This window comes from Neopsephotus bourkii, unplaced genomic scaffold (assembly GCF_033783945.1).
Source record: "Neopsephotus bourkii isolate Nb327-2 ecotype Australia unplaced genomic scaffold, CSIRO-AGI_Nbou_v1 NB_1767, whole genome shotgun sequence".
Taxonomy (NCBI): Eukaryota; Metazoa; Chordata; class Aves; order Psittaciformes; family Psittacidae; genus Neopsephotus; species Neopsephotus bourkii.
The window spans coordinates 5,100,595-5,124,696 of record NW_026902241.1 but is presented as its reverse complement, the minus strand read 5'-3'; the positions used below and the strand labels follow the sequence as shown (position 1 = coordinate 5,124,696).

Sequence of the window (24,102 nt, the reverse complement as noted above, 5' to 3'; positions counted from 1 at the left end):
GATGTCCCCAGGTCAACTTCATAGTTGTCAAGACTTTAGCCAAAAGCTGATTAGCTTAAAATGCTGAGTAAGCACCACTGTCCCATTTACTGGGCAAGTTTAATACTTTGCTACATGTCTAAGTTTGTTTAACCTTCTTTATAAACATAAGGGGTTTGGTCATTTCAGGGGCGTTGGGTGCCATATATACGTGTGTATTTTCCCTTTTAATTTTGTGTCTGGAAGGAATAATCAATCCAACAAGACTGCTTTTGCTTTTTTTTTTTTTTTTTTTTTGTAAATTGAGTAAGTAAACTAAAACCAAAGAACCAACAAACAAGCAAAAAACCCCAAACCAACAAATCGGGTGGAAAGGTTTGAACATTCAACAGATCTGGATTCTTCCAACTTTAACAGCTTTATAGAGTTGTTGAAGTTGGGTGTACCTAAACAAATTGACTTGTGTCAGTTGAGTATTTGCTGTCTGTGATAAAATTTTATTTTTTCTTGTCATCTGTCCTAATATAGATGTCTGAAGTGAAAGGTAAAACTGGAGTAAGGGGGGGAGAAGCAGAATTTGCTAGAGAAACACTGGCAGGGAACTAGGTACACTTTTGGCCATGCATGAACATCTGTGCAATTTTGGCTATGTACATTAAGGTAAGGTAAGTTTGAAATAGAACAGGTACTGAGTGAGATTGCTGGGATGTTCAGAAGGGTGAAGAATTCATCTGCAAAGAAACTCAGCTTACTTTTTTTCTAGTTGAAGAACAGTGACTAGGGGTATGATGATGTGAATAAGAAAATGTAGGGAAGGTGAGCTATTATTAAAGGGTGGTGTTAGGGAAGTAGGAATACAGAGGTTAACTGATCAGTTAGGAATAAATAGTTTGAGAATGAGAAGGAGATTTCTAAGTAGCTTCTGGAGCAGTCTCCAGTTAAAAAGGATATAACATGTTGGTTGGATGGGGCTTTGAGCAACTTGGTCTAGTGGAATGTGACCGTGTCCATGGCAGGGGGTTGGAACCTAGGTGATCCTTAAGGTCCTTTCCAGCTCAAGCCATTCAGTGATTCTTTGTTTTGAAAAGTCCTTTTAAAGGTAGACCTTTGAAAATTTAATAAAGGCCCTATTTGGTAAAGTGCTTGTTGTAGCAAGCTCCTTTGTTCATTGATCTGCTTTCCACGCTTCTGTTCCTTTCACTTTCCGATAAACAACTCCATAGTACTTGTGTAAGAGAGATTAGTGTAAATAGTGGGGTGGATAAACATGATGTATACTTGCTATTGTAAATATTTTAATTCTAGGGGTTTAAAAACAAAATCTGTGATTCCTACTCCACAGTGCTTGTGGTCTGTGGGCAAATAATAGTGCAGTTGATTTAAAGTCAGTGAGAATGCAAGCATAAGCTTTTATTTTTCTTATGCAGGACCTTGCCTGCACTTTTACGTTCAAAGAGAAAGAAGGCAGTGGGACATTGATCAAAATGAAGTTGTAAAGTTATGTTTAGTTTTTAAATACCTTTAGAGTACATTTCCTTAAGAAAAAAGTATCTCGTAGTGATCTACCATGTATTTGTATAATGCATGTCAGAAGTAGGCCCTTAGTCATTAATTTCTTTTAAAAACGAATGCAGGCAACAGTTATGGTTGACAATACTTTGCCTTTTTTGGATGTGTATGGTACATCCAGAATTGATCAAACAGAAGCATCTTGTGAGGTAAGACTCAGTGTGCATGATGTGAAGCTATATAGGTACCTTGGCTATTTGCAGTTTTGTGGATTTTTCCAGTTACCAATAAATGTTGGTATTTGAAGAAATGTGTTAGTAATTTCTAGGTAGACCATAGAAACTGAAATATAAGCTTTTCTGGTACATATTTCCAGGGAAATTTCTAAACATTTGGAGGTAAAGGAAAACTCCTCCCCTACTTAAGGATATACACATTTTGCTTCAGTCTAAAACTCTTCTATCCATTTTAGGTCTTAAGTGAAGAAATGGAAGTACAGGGAGAGAAACTGGAATGGCTGAATAGAACTGAACCTGAAGTACTTTTGGATAAAGATGTTGACCTTCAGGAAAAAGACAAACTTTCCAATTGCCTGCAGTCCCTCAATGTGAGGTGGAATAAGGTGTGCACTTCTTCAACACTGGGTATCTGAAGTTGAAAATACAGTAGTGTACTTGAGATGGTCCTTTACATGTATCTGTGACATGTATATAAAATGTCTTGGAAGCTGTGCAGGCACAGTCAGGAAAGGTACCCACATCTGTGTCTACATGAAACACTGGTGGAGGTTTTTCCATCAGAATGAGTTAATTAGCTACGTTAAGGTCTTTTGTTTGTTTTCTTTTGTATTGGTTTTCTTTTAAACAGCTGGATCAAAAATATTTCAGGTGAAGTAAACAGTAATGTCTTAATTTGAAACAGAATTGCAGTAAATCTGAGCTGTATAGGAAAGTTGAACATTTGCAGCAGTTAAGAGGAAAACAAATGAAGATGTGTTAAATCTTGGTTAAAAAATCTTATCAGTGGTGTCTAGGATTCTTCTTCAGTATAACTGCTGTAAAATAGAAGCTTTAGTATTCAATCTCATTGGCAAGTATACGAAAACTCCTCACTGTTTGAAGTAAAACCAGGTACTTTTTATCCAGTAGAGCCTGGAGATTTAAGTGAAAACTGAACAGAATTATTGGGATTGTATTATGGATCAGAGTGGTAGCAATTTGTTGGGGAAAGGATTTTTTGTTTGCTCAGGAATAAAAAAGATCTGTTTTAACCTACTCAGCCATGAAAATAGGGATTCCCCCCCCTTTGTTTATTACAATTCCTTCACTGCTTTTAAAGCCTTTTAAAAAGCAACTTAGGAAAATTTGTCTTTATTACAAGAGTTTAGTATATTTTCTTTTAAAATTAATTGTGTGTTTATCTACTTTCCTGTCACTGACCACAAATCATGCTTTGCATCATCTCTCCTTCAAAATGTACTCAAATAATGAGACACAGCTTTGAAGCTTAGGCAGTAAAAAAACATGTAAACCTGTCTACAACCACTCATTTATTTCTCTCCATGATTTAGGTAAGACACTGGAATGTACTGAAATAACAGTTTTGAGTACCTCTTGGCATCTTTATTGTTTTTAAATGATACCTTAGAAGTCTTTGATATATATCTTGGCATTGTAGCAAGCATGGTGTAGAATATTTTGTCTTCTAGAAAGTGATGGCATTTTGCTGTTACTATAGCTTGTCTTACTGTTTTTTATTCCTCTCTCCTTGACTGCAGGTGTTCAGGGAAGTGCCTGCCAGAGTGAGAGAATTGGAGGCATTTGTTGGGCAGTCTTGTCTTGTTACACAGACAAAGCCTTCTGGTGAGTGACCAGTTCTGTTGTGTTTAAATGCATTAAGTCTAATCCCATTTGCGGTCAGAAGTAATCCAAAAAGGAAAACCTTCCTCATGAGCTTAGACAAGCAGAACTAGGAAATGCTGTCCATTGGCTGGGCTACCTTCACATTACTGTGGGAGAAAGAAGGAAACGTTTGGTTAGGGAAAAAGTTGCCTTACAGTTCAGGACTGGGAGAGTCCTTTGGGATTCTGTAAGAGTCTTGAAATGGAAGAATTTTTTATATAGCTCAGGCCTCCTCCTCTGGAACCCAGTGTACTAGGAGCAGATTAAAAACCAAAATAGCTATGTTTGTGACAGCCTGCAGATTTGTGCCTTGTCATGCCATTCAGTAATTAAGATCCACAAGAAGCTTTCCCCAGCAAATTATTTGTAAAGTATCTCCAGCATGCAGATTCTCTGCAGTCCTATAAATAAAGACCATTCTGCATCTTTCAGCTCAGCAGGGACTCAGATAGGTCTTTCTCATCTGCTCGATACTTATCTTCTTGATTCTTATAGGGGAAGCTGTCTAAATATGACAGATTCTTGTATCAGACACTGACACTGCCTGTCTTTTCAAGTTGTTGGAGGCGGATCAGCAGAGTGTGAACAAAATGCCCAAGTCTCTTTTTTAGAAAACTATATTAAAAAGGCAGCCTTTGCCTGAAAGATTTAGCATCTGAACTTCAGTATATTAACTTTTTTTTTTTCAATTCAGCAGCAGTAAATTATTTAAAGGAGGAAAGCCAAATTTTGTTGAAGCGTTTCAGAACCTTGATTCAGCTTGTTTTCCTTTCATACAGGGTGTTTAAGTAAAGCTTCTGTATTCATTGGTTGAGATAAGTGTGTAATATTCATGCTTCATCTTGATTTAACTTAGTATTTTCCCAGAACTGGAACACAACCAACTACAGCTTCTGAAATGAATCCTACTGTTCAGCTGATTCCTCATTTTTTGCAGTGTCAGGTTAAAAAAAGGATGGGGCTGAACTAGCAGGCATCTGTCCCTTCTTAGGAAAGTTGAGTATTGCCAAGTCCATGAAGCATCCTACTGCAGTAGCTTGACTTACTTCTGCTCTTCTGAGCTCACTTGTGACTTCTGAGCCAAGAGTGCGGGAAACCTTTCTGCCGTTTAATACAAAAGTGAAGGAGACAATTATAGACATTTATCTTAAATTAAAGGATTGGGATTTTATGCCTGATTAGGGTCAGTTCCCTTTTGTGTTAAAGAATGTTTAGCTTCACTCCATTAGATTTAATGTAATTTTGCCTTTGCAAGCTTTCTTGTTTGTTTTTTAGTTAGCCTGAATCATTTGGGTCTTTGGCATGCAATGAAATAATTCATAGCCTTAAGAAAAAAACCACAAAGGGGGAGAGTGAAGGGTGGGGGCAAAAAGAATTCCTGGTTAGTTTCTGGTGTTTAAAATGCCTCAAATACAAATGTTGCTGAGCTTTCTCTGTAGATGCTTTTGTATATGTAAAGGAATCACAAAAAAACTAATTACCATAGCTGCACTTGTGGCCATGACTTTTTTTTCAACAAAACCCCCAAACTCTGTTCCAGATGTCCAAAAAGTGGTGCTAGTATCTTCTTCATTGGAAATTCCTGTTCAGGCTCAGCAGGCTTTGGAACTTTCTGCACCTGCTGATCTGGATAAAACTACAACTGAACTGGCTGACTGGTTGGTATTGATTGACCAGATGCTCAAGTCAAACATAGTCACCGTGGGAAATACCGAAGACATCAATCGGACTATTGCACGAATGAAAGTATGTGTTTTTGTGAAGGCTAGTGGATTGGAAAATTGGCTCACACTTTAATAGCTTGTACATTCAGTAAACAACTTGCATGCGTTTAAAAGAAAAAGAAACTGCAGTAAATGCATAACTTGAAAATTACACTTTAAATGCCCCTCTTCTCTCTACTATTTCCTGTTAATTCCTGTGTTGCTGTGTGAGTTAGGAATTGCCTTTTTTGTTTGTTTGTATGTTTGTTTGTTTGTTTTAAACAAAGCACATAGAAAATACCCCATGAAAATGACATATTTTGTGGAATGTATACATAGCTCATGCTGAATCCTTTGAGCAACTTCATATTTGCTTGGAGGGTAACCTTTATGATCTGCTCTTTAGTGGTTTCTCATTAGTTTTGTTGTAGTGGTTTTAGACTAAACTGATTTCCAGAGACATACTAAAATGATTAACAGTTGTACCATGAATGCTTATGGTGTAAATATTTATTTCTGTTGGTAGCTCATACTATGCTGAGCCATGGGCAGTATTTGAGATATATGCTGTAGGTTCATTTTATTTGACTTGAGATCAATTAACATGTGTGACTCTAGAGTAAAAGCTGCAGGCTAAACAAATGCTAAACTGTTTCTGTGGGTGTCTTACATAATCTGGAATTTGAAAGAGTAATTTGATGTACAGTAGCTTTGGAAACACATTCTTCTAACTGTATTGTATTTGTAACGTGGTCTTCTGGTACACTGCTGTAGTGAAATAACTATGGGTTTTATATAATATATAGTCTGAGTGTTCCTTTCTGGTTTTTTCCTCCTCCAGCTCTCTCTCCCTTTACACCTTCCCCTCCCCCCCCAGTATAAAAATGATCAGAGCTTGATAAAAGAAAAACAAGTTATAGGAGAGTTAAAGATAGATATTGGAAAATATTGTGCAATGGCTGTGGTAGCTGTGTGGTTTGTACACATTAACCTTCACCTCTGGATTTTCAGTAACTATAATTCAGAATAGTTTTGCTTTTTAAAGCAGTGATATAATAATGTGACAGTTTAAGGGTTAAAATAATGATGGCAACAGCCATCTACTTTTAGTGACACATACGTGTTTTATCTACAAATAATACAGATGATGTTAACTAAATTCTGCTTTTTGTACTTAAATCGTATCCTAATTCTCAACAGATAACAAAGGCAGATTTGGACCAGCGGCACCCTCAGCTGGATTCTGTTTTCACATTGGCTCAGAATCTGAAAAATAAAACTTCCAGTTCAGACATTAGGACAGTGATCACAGAAAAATGTAAGTTTCTCTATTCAGTGTTTGCAAATACAGTGTTTCCATGGCAATAAAATAATCTCATAGCTTCTTGTTAAACTCTTGGTTTTGAGCCTAGCTGAAGTTGTCTTCCTTGAACAAACTGAAAACTTACAACATAAATAGCTTTTACTCTAACAGTCTAATGAGAATGGGCACTTGTTTTCTTGACTGGCCTTTTTTTTTCAAGTAAAAAGGTAAATATTTTTGCTGGGATTTCAAAATACCTTATGACGAATTTGAGTTATTTGACAGACACAGACCCAGGAATAAGGATTTCTTTTATTTATTAGTAAAATGAACTAATTGTGCATCTTTATTTTTCTTGAGCTATGAGGCACTGGACAGTTAGTGAAAAGTACGACTGTATCAACTTAAGACGATAACTGTGCATGTACTTTCAACATTGTTCACTGATAGAGCTTTTAAGTTACTGATCTGTATCTGAAAATTGAGCTTCCAGTTTAAAGGTTTGCAGCCCCTTTGAATTTTACTTTTTTTTACTGGTACTTATGGAAACAAAACATACAACTGGAACGACTGGCAAATAAAGGAAAATCTATTATTTGGACTCTTAAGCTTTGCTGGTTGCTACAGTTAGAAAATATATGCAGCAGAAAATACAGTATCACAGAATCATAGAATAGTTGGGTTGGAAGAGACCTTCAGCAGTCATATAGTCAACCCTTCTGCAGTGAGCAGGGCCATCTTCAACTGTATGACATTGCCCAGAACCACATCCAGCTTGACTGTGAATGTCTCCAGGGATGTGGCATCTATCACCTCTCTGGGCAGCCTGTTCCAGTGTTTTACTACCTTAAGTGTAAAAAATTGCTTCTCCATATGCCGGTACTTCTCTATGCCAATTACTGCATGGACAATGTGAATTAAAAACATAGTCTCATCAGGGATTCTTTCCAGTCTTTCTGCCTATCATACCAGACTGGTGCCTGTGCTGGTTTTGGCTGGGATAGAGTTAATTTTCTTACTAGAAACTCATCCAGTGCTGGGTTTTGACCCTGACAACTTCCTGTAGGAACCTACCTGTTGAACCCACTGAATGCTGACAATACCAAGAGCTTCACTATTTTTCTGTCCTGTTTTGGTGGGGACTAAAGAGAGGGGAAATCTGTCAACAGTGCAGTGAATAAAGTTAACCTGGCCATTATTTGGGAAAAACATATCAAGAAATATTCTTTCTGTAATAATGCTATGGAAATGTGAAATATCTATTTCAACCAAGTTGCTGTTGTAGGCATCTGTTTCTCAGGGTTATTTTTTATTTGCAGCTTTGTGGGGAGAGTCTACACATTGAAGAGCTTTTTCTCTGCTCATTAGCCAGCACACAGAGTTATAGTTTTTTTTTTTACTCCTGCTGGTTTTGCTTTTGCTGTTTTGGGGAAACCACTGATCTCTCCCAACATCTGCTGGTTTCCTTTGAACATACTTTTTTATGAAACACAGTAACAACTTTCAACTTCAATTTCATTTATTTTATTTATTATATTTTTAGGAAAACCAGATTATTATTTGCTGTTGGGTTACTGAAGCTTTATTCTAAGTTTTTGTTCAGAATGACCCATGTCACGCCTGAAAATGAATCCACAAGGTGCCTAAGGGTTGAAATTGAGGGATTTGTATTGCGCAGATTACTGAGTTTGTCCTCCAGTAGTAGTTATTCTGACAACTGGGCTTTACCGCCACAGTCTTTGAGAGCCTTGTGAAACTAAACAGGATATTTTAAAATGTGTTAAAGTTAAGAGATCTTCCCAAGCAGGTCAAGCATAATGGCTTTGTGTAATTGTAAAAGGTTAAAATCATGGAAGATTGAAGTGACTTAAGTATCAAGTGTATTAGTTTTCTAATAAAATTGTGTACTCACTTGTAAGATAAATATATTGGATGTAATTTTTTTTGCTTGCTTTTTTACATTCACTTTTTTACTTTTTAGCTCTTGTCATATAATGTGTTCCTAATAACTGTCATGACAGGTAATAGGGAAACCTGTTTCCACCTCTATAGACCTTAAATATACTTTTTTTTAGGTCTGTAAATATTAAGAAAAATGTATGATGCTACACGCTTCTCTCTGACGGCAGATTTACTGCTTTCCCTGAGACACTAGTTTTGTCCTAAGCTCTTGTAAGGTTTTTTCACCCTTTGTTTATTGATTGATAAACAGGCTTTAACCTTTATCTATTGTAACTACTGAGAGAGGAATGGGATACTTGAAGGAAATGGGGTTACCAATAACTTCTCTCTTCTGTTGTGTAATAGAAACCTGTGGTGGAATGGAAGTGCTAAAGTAGGTTACTAGGAGTCTTTCTGTTTTGGCTAAAATAGTAGCATGGGTGTCACTAGACTCCCTTCAACACACAGTGGTCTGGAAAACTTAGTTCACTTTGTAAAAGCTATCCAGATCTAGACAGTATTTATTTCTTTGTATTGGTTTAGGTTGTAGATGCATAAAGATGACTTGCTGCTATGGCCGTCACCCTAAAATTGTGCTCCTTGAAGTCCTGCTGCTGGCATATCTCTGCAGTGCAGCCATGGCAGATTTGCCTCCCACATATGTGTGTGTCAAAAGTAAAATTACACCTTTTAAGTATTCCAGAAATAATTAGTTGTTACCTGTATGCTGACCTGCTTAAACAACAAGTAGCCAAACACCTGTATATTTAATTTGCTTGGGTGGAATATGTAAACTTCATGGGAAACTAAAATACTGAATATGCAAACTACTGTGTGTGATAATGAATTACATTATTGGCTCTTATCCTGAGAATTAAGTGATAGTTATGGCTACTTGGTTGTTTGCCTTAGTTTTTTCATATTCTCTGTTGTCCTCCACAGTGGAGAAGGTGAAGAACCAGTGGGACAATACCCAGCATGGCGTGGAGATGCGGCAGCAACAGCTCAAGTACATGCTGACAGACAGCATGCAGTGGGATGAGCAGAGGCAAGAAATGGAGTACCTCATGGAACAGTGCGAGATCCGTCTGCGTATGCTCATGCAGGCCCCAAAGGGGATGCTTGCCAAACAGATCTCAGACAACAAAGTAAGATCATCTACACTTCTTTTTTTCCCCTCATACCAAACTCCTCGGTCTGTGTAATACTACTGATTTGGCAATTCTGTCTCTTTTGGAGATGATATATTCTAAATTGTCTCTTATTTTAATATGTCAGACTTCCTTAGGAATAGCCTTCTGGGAGGGAAGCAAGTGTCATGTGCATGTGTCTTTTTGTAAGTGTAGTTGAAATGAGTATAGTGTAGCATCAGATACGTGATACTATGCAAAAGCTTGAACATCAGAACAATAAAAGTTTAATCATACAGTTCCAGAATATAATATGTATTGCTTCATAAAAACCTATTAACAATAGCTTAGTAAATCCTGGAATGAATGGGCCAAGGCATTTAAAATTATCCTGAATTTCACTTCTGATGGATGCCAGGTCTATTCAACACTTCTTTTTTCTTCCTATCCCATGCAATCTTTGCTGCTTTTCATATCACAGTAAACCTGCTGTGATAAATCAATAAGTTTGATGTTCTTTGTCCTGGTGGCTGCCAGAAAAAGGGCAGGCTGTAGGTGGCACAGGATGAGAACTAGAGACAAATCAGTAAGGAGGGACTCTTACAACTGCAGTATTAGAACCAGGCTATAATAGTTTTAGAAAGTGTTTGTGTGTATACACACACACACATTTGTATATTAATGAAGAGATAACACAGGGGGGCAGCTGGGTATGGAAAGAAGCAGAGAGTAAGAACAGTAAAGTTGAGTGCTTTTTATTGTGTTTCTTTGCATGTGTAGAAGTCTGAAAATGGACTGTTATGTCTGCTTTGCTTTCTTAAGTGCAAGTATGCCTATGCCTGAACATGGAGTAAGGAGATCAGAAGATACAACTGGACATACATATACACAAATACATTTTTGCATTTAGAAATAATCTTGCATTCCTAATTCTGTAAAGTCAAAGTACATTACGAATATCCTGCCACAGTAAGCAAACACATCTAATATATTTTCTTCATTTGAAAACAAAGAACCCCACAAAACAATGACATTAAAATCTCATGCTGCGCACTTCATTTATGCCAGTCTTAGCTGCCGCTTTTATAATTATTATCATAATTTCAACTTATTCATGGTACTAAAAATATGGAAGTGTTTTTACTTTTGTTGCCAGTGAAACGCAGAAGAGGACTTTTCTAGCCTTCGGCAGTTCCGGCAAATGTATTTTTCATCACCTATTGGTGTTTTGATTGGTTTATTGTCAGGATGCTTAGTATCTGTAAATGTTTTTTTTTAAAGTTTTTTCTTGTAAATGAGAATATGCACATTTTTTTGTTTAAAAAAAGGCAAACAAAACCAGTGGCAAAAAGAAGGGCTTTATAATATGATAAAATGCATGAAAAATAATAGTCTGATTTTTATTTTATTCTCTCTCGTTCTGGAACTGCTTTTTAGCTGTTAGTACAGGATTTGCACAGAGGTGACATCACAGTAGCTGCATTCAATGATCTTTCAAATAAACTTCTCCGAGAATATCGTGATGATGACACAAGGAGGGTGAAGGAAACCACTGATCAAATGAACACTTGTTGGGTCAATCTGAACCAAAGGTAATTACAAGATTTCACTCTATATGTAAGCTGTTCCCATCTTGTATCCTATTATAAATAGGCATGTGTATTGCAGTCTCTGTCTGCTTTACTGCTGCATTTAGGGCTATTGTGGATAATTAGTCAATTACAGTGAAGCTGTTTTGTGTTTTGATGATTGAAATTTCCACGGTTCACCATGAAAGGCTTCTGGTATCACTTTGCTTTCATGTGGTGTTTTGTTTTTTTGGTTTTTTTTTTTTTAAGGGGAAAAAAAAAAGTGCTTCTCTTGTTTGGTCTTGGGTTTGCTCATGGCTATTATTCTCTAGTGTCTTTGAAGAGTTTCTCTCCTGTTCCTTGATGTTGGTATGCTTTATGTATTTTAGTTTCTTGCTGTGCTTTCTTTTCAGTAAGGCTGTAAGTATTCAGCTTGGTCTTCCAACACATTAGTTCATTATGGCTTTTCACCTGATGGGAACAATTCCCTGAATGGGCCTGCACTTTAGGTACAGAGTATGATCGTCCTAGCACTCCCATCTGGAAAATACTTGAGCTATAGGAACTGAGACTAGTTGAAACTTAATGCTTTCTATTTATCCTCTATTAGGACATACTTGCAAATATGTCTTGATTAAAACATGGTATTTCCTTAAGCATATCAATTTTTTTTCTGCAAGGTAACCTAATCTCTTTAGAAATTCTTTATCATATTTGACAGACAATTAACATTTAGAATAGAGTCTGACTCGGTGCCTGCAGCTTAAAAGATGCTATGCTTTGTGGTTACAGGGACAGAAAAGAAAATTGATCCTGTGCATATGGGAGTCCAGGAGATGCACACATACACAGACTTTGGTTGTCATATATGTGCAAGTGAAAACTGTTTTTGTAATGAGATGGCAGTTAAGGGAATAAAAATTCTAGGTAATAAAGCCTCCCAAGTTGATATATCGAGGTGAATGAGAGGAAGAGAAGTTCCTAGAATCATAGAATCACAGAATGGTTAGGGTTGGAAGGGACCTTAAAAGATCATATAGTTCTAACCCCCCTCCAATGGGCAGGGACACCTTCCACTAGACCAGGTTGCTCCAAGCCACATCCACCCTGGCCTTGAACACTTCCAGGGGTGGGGCAGTCACAAATTCTCTGGGTAATCTTCAATGTCTCACCACCTTCATGAAAAAGAATTTTTTTCCTTGTATCTAATCTAAATCTACCCTCTGCCATCTTAAAGCCATTCACCCTTGTCCTATCAGTACATACCCTTGTCCTATCAATACATGCCCTTGTAAAAAGTCACTCTCTGGATTTCTTGTGGGCCCCATTTAGGTACTAAGAGGCTTCTGTAAGGTCTCCCTGGAGCCTTCTCCAGGCTTAACAAGCCTGAAGGTGATTCTCCCCCTCTACTCTGCTTTTGTGAGGCCACACCTGGAGTACTTTGTCCAGCTCTGGGACCCCCAACACAAGAGGGACGTGGACCTGTTGGAGTGAGTCCATAGAATTCTATGATTCCATGACCTGTAAAGTTGAATCAGCTTATTTTAAAACTATTGCATTAAGAGACTGAAGTTCCCCAGCTTGACACTGTGTTAAGTTGGATCCTTTGTGTGGTAGTTGTTTATGTCCTAATGTTTCAGGGTGAAACTGTAGTAATTCTGTGTGGTTTTTCTGCCTCAGTAATGGATTATAGTTGCTCTTTGTACTGTCACAGATGTTATTTTCTTACTTTCTTTTGATCACACACTTGTATGCATTGCAGATTTTTAGTTTAAAATGCAAAATTAGTCGTGTGGAACAGAAACCTGAAATGGAGCCATTAAAACATAAAGAGTAGAGTAGAATGTTCTTTTTCTTGGACATGTCTTTGCTAAGAGCATCTGTTTAGATGTTCTTCACTGTCACTCCGCTAAGTGTAATTAGCTGCATTTGTCAAAGTTTTTTCAGGTTCTCTTTACATTAATTATTTACATCATGGAATTACCCTCTGTTTTTTGAGGCTGTTCTAATTTTATTAGAAATCTTTGAAAACTTGAGTCATCTTCATATAGCGTGCGGTAGTTGTTAATCTGTAGCACACAATTCTCCATCATTTTCTATTTTAGATTTGTGGCCTTCACTGGAAGGAAAAGAAAGTATTTGAGTCTGCTTTGTAAGAGTTTACCTCGCTACTGTTATACTTTTCAAAAGCACCCATATAGTCTTAGAACATTACTTGTAAGTCTGTTAATTTATGCTGCTGGACTGTGTATTTAGTGAAAGGAATGTTTTTCAGCTTTAAGTCAAATATTGTGATACAGTAGGAATGTAATAGGATTTCATTCTTTAATTTAAACCAAGCAGAAAGTCTGAGAAATTAAAAGTCCAGGCTGAAGATGACATTCTTCAATGAATGTTATTAGCTACAAAGTACAAATTGTCTCAGTCCCCATATAATGTACATCAGTAGTTAAACTTGAAGATCTGGGTCACTTCCAGTGTTTCATCCTGTGGGGTTTTTCTTTTTCTATGAAGGTCGCTTTTATTACCAGTCTATTCTTCCTGTTGTCATTCCTATTCTTCCACCTTTGGCCTTAACCCCCTACTAGGGAAGAAAATCCCTGCAGAGGGAGAAGGGTTTGAAGTTATTGCTCATAACTGCTCTTACTTTGCTTTTTTCTTGCAGTTCCTTGGTATGCTCTAATTTTTGAGCTGGTGCTTGTTATCTTTTCTGGACAATCTCTGTCAACACATTTGTAATCCCTAGCATGCTATTTATTACTTTTTTTCTCAGAAGTGGATGAAGTATTCCAGAGCTTCAAGTGAGAAGCAAAAATGAAGGCTTCTTGCCCCCCTAGTCATTTACAAGCAGCCAAAACTTGGGCAAGCATGAAGTCAGGAATGATTCATGCAGTCTTATTTTGGATAAAACAATTATTAACAAGTGACATATTACCTAAGCCCCTAAAGCGGGGGTTGCAACATTGTCTTTTTGCAAGTAGTCTCTAGAAAATTAAGTCGGTTATGCTAATACTTAGGAATGTAAGCATGGCAGAATTGGGGGAAAATAGCTTTTCCATTAATCTGTCTTTTCTGATGTTCTAGTAAACCAGAATACCTGCTTTGAAGCATCATCCTTTATGGTACTGAACACCTGTAGCTTCTTTTCTGAAAAGAATATTTTAACTACTTTTCAAATGCATGATTCTAAACACAGTGAGTCCCTAATACTGTTGAGTAGTACTGTTGGCTCAGCCTGGCTAAGAGGAAAGTAGGAGGCAAAGGATGCACAGGCTTAATGGGCCTGTCTAGAGAAACATGTTCAATTTATGGGAAAATATCAAATGCTGAATGTTTTGGTCTTGCTGTACTTGAAATTAAATATTTACCTTGAATTCTTACCGTATTACTAGTGCTTGATGTTAAATTAAATTAACTTCCTACTTATTTTGCAGCAGGATTCTAGATATTAGCCTGTTAGGGATTCCTGTAAAGTGAGCTGGTGTGGGACAGTTTGTTTCTTCTGATTTTAGGAAAAGGGATACTGCAGAATAACAGCCTCAAATTGATGAAATTTAGCTTGTCATGCTTTAATTAACATTGTTAATCAGAGCTTTTAAAACTGCTGACTAAAACAGTTTCCCATCTGAGTTTCATTTCAATGACAAGGAAACAGTCCTCTTACGCAGTAAAATGTGATCTGGTTGTTTTTCTAGGAACTCTTTTGAAGTTGCTTACCAGCAATATAATTCAGAGGCTTTAAATGAGTTCTTTATATCCTAAAAAATCCTCTTATGAGCAACAACTTTTGTGTTTGTACCAACCAGATATCTTTGGGATTGATTGAACATGGGAACTATATTCTGCCAGTCTTATATTTTTTTTAGATTTAAGCATGCTGGGCATTGCTTGACTGTTAGGAAGGCAGTGTATTATTCTGCTTGTTTGAGTGATAGTGTCAGAAGTCTTGCCCTTTAGCAGAGAGAAAGAGGTATTTGACTTTTCATCCTTCATCACTATAACTCCTACAAATAAAACTCCTACAAAAAAGTGAAGTGTTTCTGCTCATTGTAGAAAAGGAAGCAAATATCCTCCAGACCCTCAGTGTTTCTGCTCTGTGTGTTTTTTTTTTTGATGAGGAAATGCAAGCTTTTCACACATGGGAAGAACACTTCCACCATTTGGGGTAAAGTAAGTCCATGATTGTAACACTTATAAAGGAGAAGCCAGATTTTTAACTAATAACTTAGTTTCTTCCACATCCCTTTTTAAAAAAGGGCTGTGATATACTTAACCAGTTCAGAACATTCGCCTGTAGCTATAGGTATAATAACCAGAGAAAGAGTGATGTAAATAATGAGAAAGCAAGTTGTGGTAGATGTATAGTTTCTTAATAGAGGTAACTTTCAGATTTCGTTTTAGTAGTTCCATTGTGATGTATGTAATGGAATATTCTGACACTTTTCTTGTTTTCAGAGCTGTAGATAGGCAGAATTTCTTGGAGACTGAGCTGAAGACAGTACAAGCCTCACACAAGGATCTGGAGAGCTTTCTTAAGTGGCTTCAAGAGGCAGAGACAACAGTTAATGTTCTGGCAGATGCATCCCAGCGTGAGAACATTCCTCAGGACAGTGCCTGTATAAGGGAACTCAGAAAGCAGATGCAGGTAAGAAGCTAAATAATACCGTTGTTATTCTATTCATGCTTTATCTCAATGGCAAATGTGATAAAGGAATGCTATCTACTAGAGTGCAGAAACCTGCAGTGTATTGGAAGGTGTTAAAAAAAGCAGTATTTTAGAAGTCAGATTTGTGAAGGAAGCAGATTTTTCTTCCTGAGTTTTGAAATATGTATTTCATGGGTGTCTCTGGCAATGAGGGCTCTTCAGTGTTCTTGGAGAATGACTATATTCAGGAAGTTTATAGCTGATTGAATCAATTCATGTTGTATAATTGTCCAGCCAAACAATTTAATCTACTTCCCTCCAAGTAAAGCCCTCCTGGGTTAAGCTGACTCCTGTCCCTGCCTGCTGCCTTTCTCCTGTTTTTCCAGCAATCCAAGACATTGTCATGCTTGGATCATCTCTTCTCCCTCTCCTGCTGCCAAGCAGCTACCCAGCTGGCCTTCCTTCCTATACAGGCCTGGAAACCTAAGAAATAACTGAGAGACTAGCTTGCCACTATTTATAGTGTTATTTAATGTATGGATGCCCTAGCTTTTCTAAAATACAGATGGGAGATCCTTTTTCCTCATTTTAAGAAACACAGACTAGCTGAGTACTACATCATCTGGCTCTTCCTGTGTTTGCATATCCCACACATCTCCTTTGTGGAGGTAGGAGGGAGGTTTCAGTCTGCATCAAGGATATATTAGATTGGGAAAACAGGAGGAAAGGGTGTGGTGGCCTGACAGACATTTCTTAGTATCGTTGGGTCTGTAACAGCAAAGGTTGAACATCACTGGCTAAAAGGATTTTGTATTTCTATAATATATGAATTTCCTTTGTCCTTTTTGCCTGATGTGAATGCTGTTCATGTCATCTTTCTCCTGCATGGTTTAATTTTTTTTCCCCTTCAATTAGATTGCCTCATTTAGCACAGTTATTTTGATATGCACAGAACTGGGCAGTTAGATAATTTATTAAATCCTGCATTCTGTGTTTGGAATAATGTTGTCTATGGTCTAAGTTCATAGGGTTTGAACAGTTTATAATAAAAAAAAAAGTGTTGCTTTCATTAGTGCTGCTAATCTTAACATATCCACATCGAATTTAAATTAAACAAAGTTTAAAGTGTCTGATAGCAAGCTGTTCAATATGTAATCATAAGGAAGAGAACAATACATTTTGGAAGCTTCTATGTGTTGGGGATGACATGTCACTCACTAATATTTATAGGATTCTGGTCAGTCTGGTAACTCATCTGTAGACATGTGGCTCTGTGAATTGCTGAGATTAGTCTGTAATGGCAACACATATAAGTTAATATACTTTTTATTGGCAAGAAAAGCCAAACCACTACTCTGGTGGAGGTAGAGGAGCTAAAACAGGGCCACAGGAATCTAACAACATGTGCTGTGTTTAAACAGGCATTTCTTCATTACCTTGCATTCTATCTAGTCAGTCCCACTAAGGTAAAGCTGTTGTTTCACAATTTGCCTGTTGGCTCTGTGTAGCTATGAAGTACCTTGGTCATGCAACACTGTTTGCCCTCCTTCATTGTGCTTTTATCTGGTGAAAATTGCTAGAGCTGTGCTGTGTGAGGCGAGAACTTCTGGGAAAGACTGCCTGCTGTGGGGAGAAGGTCTATAACCAGCTCTTGAACATGCCCATTGCTTATAACCATTAGGAGGGCAGATGTAGATGCTTGGGCATAGCCTCCCCTTGTTCAGCATCCCATTACCTGATATCATCCATCTTTTTTCTGTGACTGTGTGCTTCTACATACTGTGCACAGGAACCATAATCGCTTACCCGTGACTTTGCATAATATTGTGAGCTTTCTTCAACTACCAAAGAAAGCTAAGTAGAGCATGTCAAAGGCTGGCATAGCATAATGGCTTCCAAAATGAACTTTGTCCCATACCATTTTCCAGTCTTTAAATATTTAAATATAACTAAAGACATTCATATTGTGACACTGGCAAACAGTCCGAAATCAACATTTCTGTTTTCAAGTACTTATTAAAATGAACTTCTGAAAACAAAGTGAATATCTAACATCTTGTGGTAGTTTAAAAAAATCAAATTCACTCCCTTGTAAGTTCTTAAGCTTAATATCTGATTAAACAAAGACAGTTTCATGTTCTTCCCCTGTTGAGTGGTATAAAATAAGTGTTGGGTTTTTTGTGCTTTGTTGGATATGTGAAGAAGTATTTTTTCCTAAATGGTTTCAAGAAGTTTATCAGGCTTACGACTTTCTTTGCTCTGTGTGAAGATGCCTGTGCTCCCAAGGCCTGTGCATTGAGTAAAACTTTACTATGAGTTTAAAGTGTGATAAATTCTAGGTGAAATGTGCTGAACGTAGATGAAACATGTTAAATTTTTTGTTGTTGTTATATGACATCCATTTTCAAAATAGAATTGTCAGTTAAGCTGGCAACTTTGTGTGCACATGGGAGGATTGTCCTCCGTTACATTTTGGGGCTAACTTGTTTGTCTGAAGCTCAAGCCATTCTACAGTAGAACCAGTGATCTGGGCATTGTCAAAGCCTTGTTTTGCCTTCTGTTGTGACATCTGACATCATCAGTACTAGGCAAATAATACAAAGCTTGCATTATGCTAACCTTTTCTTTTTTAAAAAGGAGGAAAATTCACAATTATATCATCAGGCTTTTTAATTCATTCTCTCAGTATCTAAATCTTGCAGAAGACTTTCCTTTTAGGTCAGTGCCAAAACCCTCCAGTCTGGAAAATGTTTAGCAGCCACCTGAAAGAAGTTAAAACCTAATGTGAAACAAAACACAGAAAATGAGCAAGGAAATAGTAAGAAGAAATGCTGGGCTGTTGTGTGTGAAGTCCTGTGCCTACAGATATAAAGGTGTTCAAAAGAAAGTTTTGTTCTGTTGTGAATTAAAATCAACATGACCAGTGGTGGGTTGTTAGTTTACCTCGCTGCTTGATTCAAACTTGTGTATTAGATGGGAATGAAAATATCAGAACAGAAATAAGGTGGCTGGTGTGTACTGTGGCTTGTCTTACACAGAAGAGCTTTGAGCTCTTGTGAAGTCTTTTCTGAATGGTTCAATGTTTTTGGACTTGTGCTGCTTCATAGGTTTCCTCAAAAGATGTTTGGTAACAGCATGCCAGCTAGTGATGTGAGGCTTGAGCTGGTAGGTTAAAGAAACAGTTGTAGTCTGATAGAAGAGTAGACATAAACGAGGAAAATTGTAGATATTTGAATGAGTGGTGGAGATGAGAAAAGAATGTGATTCTGGTAAGATGGACAATACGTGTGGTAAAATTTCTATATACGGAGTTGAATGAAGGCTCTGTTTCCTCAAAATAATGTTGATGCTAGACAGGTAAACCAGTGCGGTTGAGAGGGGTTTACCTGAGAACTGGCAGAAACATTTATTCAGTTCCAAAAATAAGAATGAAAAGGCTGTGTTAGCTGAAGTGGGCTGGAAGAGTTTTTAAATGTCCTCTATGAAGAACCTGTACCTGGCATTCATAGCCCCAGATCGAAAGTGCCTGAGAAGGATCAAACCAGTGTATAAAGCACTGGCATCTCAGCTATGCATTATCTAGGGTCATAAGAACTTGTGATGTTACCTGTGGCTGGTGCCTCCATATTCTGATGATTTTGATGTGCTTGAAACAAGTACGTACCTGTTGATGTGGCAATATACATCTTAAATAATGATTACTTGTGGTGGTGTCTACCACCTACTGTGTTGACAGTGGTCTCCCTGAACCTTTGCTACAGCTACCCCTCCAATATAGTTTTAAGTACATTCAAGATAGCACCTTTGGAAGAAGCAAGACCTAGCTGTCTCTGGTTACGCTGCAGTATTGCCACACCTAGGGGTACGTTGGCTGTATTGCATTGGGAGTGCCTTACTGGTAGCACAACACTGGCATGCTCTTCAATGTCCTACTGCCATCCTTGGATAGCTTAAATAAATCTGCTTTGTCATGGGGAAAACACCAAAATGAAGTTAGCTCTTTGGATTCAAGGGTGGCTAGAAAAAGGGGCGATGATGCAATTATGCTTTTAATTTATCAAACCCCTATTCTTTCTTGTCCTAATAAGTAATTCAGGAAAAGATTTTAATTGAAAACGGCTCCCATAAAGCATTCCTACTTTCCGGCACAAGTGAGAATCCTTTGAGATGCCTTTGGCTAAATTAGCTTCAGGAGAGTTTTCAAAACAGAGAGGTTTACCTCCTGCGGTTTTGTCTTTTGTATTAGGTAATCTAGTTTTGAGAAGCGGCAGTGTGATTTATTAGCCTTTAACATATGGCTGATATAATTAGGGCAGGTATTCCTCTGCTCCTCTCTCAAGATTTATAACATAGTCTGTTATTCACTCACTCTACAGCTCTGCCAGAGCTGCGTTCAGTCTGAGAACGAGAGCATCCTTTCCCAGAGCTTAGTCTGCTGATAGAAAGCAGCTACTAGGGGAGAGCAACTGTTGTGATACACTGGAGCCGTCTTCCTGAAGGAATTCCTTTTTTTGTTCCTTCGGCTTTCAAGCTTAAATTAATAACCTTTTCTGGCTATTTAGTATATTCCTGAATGGTGGCAGAGGCTCAGCTGCTCAGCAACTTTGTTTACCCTCTGCATAAGCAGAGCTGAGCAGTATTGGTTACAATAATCTGTGAAGGCTGTTTGTTGGTTGTGGTTTTTTTTTTGTTTTTTTTTTTTTTTCATTTGTTTTGTGGGGTTATTTTGGGAGAGAAACTTATGCTATATCAACCTCCTTTGCCTTTGAAACGTATAAAGCCTGTGGCTTGCAAAAGCAGTCCTGGAAGAGAGCATGCTCAGAAAGCTGGCAAATCATTGTCCAGTGACCGGGAGGAAATGATAGTTGCTCTTCATTTATAATGCAAATTCTGAGGTGTCTTCAGAAGTGTGGCAAACTTAAAATGATGGCTGTGGTGAGAACGTCTCTGCAGAAAGTTGTGGTGTTGTTGCATCGTTTACAGAGGATGGCAGTTTCTTCTCCCCGTTACCAGAAGCTTTGTAAGGTAAGAAATGTAAGCCCTAAATCTTGAGTGTCTAATGCTAACTCTGTTGTCTTTCTGAGATAAAAAGAAAAGAAAGCAAGAATGGGAGGAGAGTCAAAAGTATTTAGGCTACATAGTGTTGTTTTTAAAGCCTGCCATGCCCTCGTGTGTGTTCTGTTAAAGAATGTATATGTAAAAAAACCCTGTGCTTGTCAGTGATAACATATTAAAAAAAAAAAAAACCACCAAAAAGTGATCTCTTGGCTGTCATTTAAATGTTCATGATCAGTGATCTTTTGTAAAGTAGTACCACATTTCCTTTTGTAGAGGAGTTGGTTAATTCTTGGTAAATGAAGTCCTTTAACTCCTGCGTACCCATTATGTAAATAACTGCCTTCTTCCATGCCCAGTGTTTTTGCTTTTGAGCTTGATGAAACTTTTAATTAGGAATGAGTTCAGCACAATAATATGCAGCCATGGAATTTTGTCTTTGCCTGCCTGTAATTATAGAGTTCTTTCAGAGTTAAAAAATAAGTGCATGAAAAGCATGTTGACATAGGCTACCACTCATACTGGCATTTTTACTGTTACCTGCTTTGGTGGCTGATTATTTCTGCTTCCACTGAGACTGTTCACTTTTGCTTTTGCACAGGTTTAATAGTTACAAACTTTAATTCTATGGTAAGGATCTAAGCTACTTAGTAAAAATATTTTTTTTTCAGTAGGTTGATCGCTCACCATAAAAAAATAATAAAAAAAATAATTTCCAACTGGTCCTGTGCCTGTGTGGAATGGTCAGACTGTGGTGTGTCACTGGACTTTGATATAAGGATCCTGCTTTGTAACTCTGGAAAAATTTAGAATTGATGAGGTCTTCAGCTGTATACTGACATAACCTGATAGAAATTCTGTTTGGCTGCCTTTGAACTTGTTTCTGTTTTGTTTTGTTTTGTTTTTTTTCTTGCTGCTTGTTATACTTTAAAACTGTCTGTATTTTTTGGTGAAACAGTGCATGAATTTTGCATGTGAGGTGTATGAATACCGAAGTGCGTGACCACCTTCTTGTTCCAATGATAGAACAAAGCTGTTGTACCTCATCATACTTGCTTCAGTGTGAAATGTGCATTTTCTAGTATGAAAAACACAAAAATGGCAAAAAAACACAAAAAGTAAAGGAAATCCTACCTCTATATTAGAGTTTGGAAGTAAGAAAAGGGTATAATGCAGTATCTGGTTCACAACAATAAAACTTGTAGAAGTTCCGTCATATGGGGAAAATCACATTGTTTTCAAATGGATGTTTCAGTGTACTTTTTGTTTACAAAGCTGTACTAAGAGGTGCATATTCATTATGACGTGAAAGTAGTTTGTGTACAGACAAGCTATTTTAACAAGCATGCCTCAGTTATTCTTGTCTTTATCAATTCGGTCACTAAACAGCCCTGTTTGCTGTTGTGAATAAGGCACATTTTTTTTCATTAGACATGTTTTGTAACTGTCCTCATAAGCACTAGGAAATTAAGTGCTTTAAAATCTATTTAATCACATTTTTGTGTATAATCTTGTTTGTAACTGTCAAACAAGAACTATTTAGTGACTCTAGCACTAATAGTTTGCTAATTAGACTAAGAATCTAGTCAATAGTTGGATATTTGATTTGTTAAGTTTAAATCTACCCAAGGGGTAGTAAAAAAGTCTTCTCAAAGGCTGTTATAAAATATGTGTTTTCTGATTGGGAACCCATGCAGTGATAGCCTCAGGAATTTTTGTGTAGCTTAAAATTAGCTGTTGTATATTTATCTTCGTTAAAAAGTCAAGCAGCTTAGTCTTTCAGATGTCTGTGTTTAGTTTATTGAAAGTAGAATTGTTGGACTGCCTGTAGAGTTAAATCAGACACTGATCGAAGAAAAAAGCAATGGTTTACAATCCCAGTCACTTCCAGCAGGTGTCAATGTAAGGCAGTGATATATGGGAATCTGGTGATGGAAATGTTAGTACTGGATGAGGAAGTGATATGAAAATTCTCTTCAGTCAGGAAAGATTTCTTGTACTACTCTGTATATTTCTGTCTTTGGAATTTAACAAGTTTGTTCATGTCTTGTGAACTCTGCAGATACACTAATATAGTTCAGTTCTGCTGAAAAGAAATATGTACTATGGAGTATATGAATTATTGCATTGTGTACAGGGTAGTTGTTTCATAAACTACCATCTAAATGTTTCATGTGAAGTGTCTTCTGAAGCATAACAGGGTGTCAATGAAACAAGCATTAAAGAAGTGCCAATGAAATATTTAAGACAAATTTGTGAAGTAAGTGTTTGTATAAAACTGCGCTGTTTATAGAAGAATGAACAAGGCTTTATTATTGAACTGTACTGGAGAAAGTCAGTTCCTTTTATTAGCTCTGTGTAATAGTAAGGCTCAGCATTCATAGTCTACATTTTGTGAATTTCTTAAAAGAAGAAACAAAAACAAACACTTTAGTGACATATTTCAACATTGATGAAAACCAGGATATCCAAGGTTTACAATATTTCTTCTTTACTCCTTTTTCTTTCACTAATTTCTTTGTGCCAAGGTGAGTTTTGCCAGGTGTAACTTTTTACTCATATTGCTGTTTGATTCTCTTGCACCGAAATTAGTAGCATACAAGGACGAGATGTACACACTTAGCATTGTGTTGTCAGGACAATGTGTAATAAGTTTTGCCTTGTTAGCAGTTTATCTTGTAACTCTTACGTAACATTTTGGCGCTCAAAGTGAACAACCAGAAAAAAGGTTTTGAAGGGGCTGTTATCTGCTCTGTGTTCTTGCTAAAATGTGATTGTTCCCTAAAAAGTATCTTATATAAGGTATACCCAAAGATTCAGATAAAATTGTAAATTATCGGGAACAGTAAAAATCGTGGTAAAGCTACAAATTGATAGGTCTTTCCTGAGAGACCAGAAAGGTGTTGTTTCTTATAAAAATAAGTATTATTAAAGTATTATAAGTATTATTACTTATAAAAATAAGTAATGTAGTATTGCAGTGTGTTTGCAGCCTAGAAAGCCAACCACATGCTGGTCTGCATCAAAAGTAGCATGACCAGGAGGCTGAGGGAGGTGATTCTCCCCCACTTCTCTGCTGTTGTGAGACCCTGCTTACAGTACTGCTTTCAGCTCTCAGCCCCCCAACACAAGAGGGACATGGACCTGTTGGAGTGAGACAGAGGAGGCCATGAAGATTAGCAGAGGGCTGGAGTACCTCTCCTATGAAGACAGGCTGAGAGAGTTGGGTTTGTTCAGTCTAGATAAGAGAAGGCTCTGGAGAGACCTTGTAGCAGTCTTCCAGTGCCTTAAGGGAGCCTGCAAGAAATCTGGAGAGACTTTTTACAAGGGTTTGTATTGACAGGACAAGAGGGAATGGCTTTAAGATG

General features: G+C 37.4%; 1 protein-coding gene across 6 annotated transcripts in view; it reads left to right on the top strand.

Moving 5' to 3' along the window:
• The window catches only part of UTRN (utrophin), a 369,401-nt gene that overhangs the window by 149,950 nt on the left and 195,349 nt on the right, over positions 1–24,102 (top strand). For 4 of the 6 annotated variants that reach the window (XM_061378712.1, XM_061378711.1, XM_061378710.1 and 1 more), the window contains 7 exons: positions 1,961–2,110; positions 3,266–3,350; positions 4,930–5,135; positions 6,293–6,410; positions 9,279–9,484; positions 10,904–11,058; positions 15,490–15,679. In XM_061378712.1, coding sequence (XP_061234696.1) covers positions 1,961–2,110; positions 3,266–3,350; positions 4,930–5,135; positions 6,293–6,410; positions 9,279–9,484; positions 10,904–11,058; positions 15,490–15,679 — 1,110 coding nt within the window. Of the gene's footprint in view, positions 1–1,960; positions 2,111–3,265; positions 3,351–4,929; positions 5,136–6,292; positions 6,411–9,278; positions 9,485–10,903; positions 11,059–15,489; positions 15,680–20,410; positions 20,705–24,102 lie in introns of those variants that run through there. The other 2 variants (XM_061378715.1, XM_061378716.1) reach the window with 2 other exon arrangements.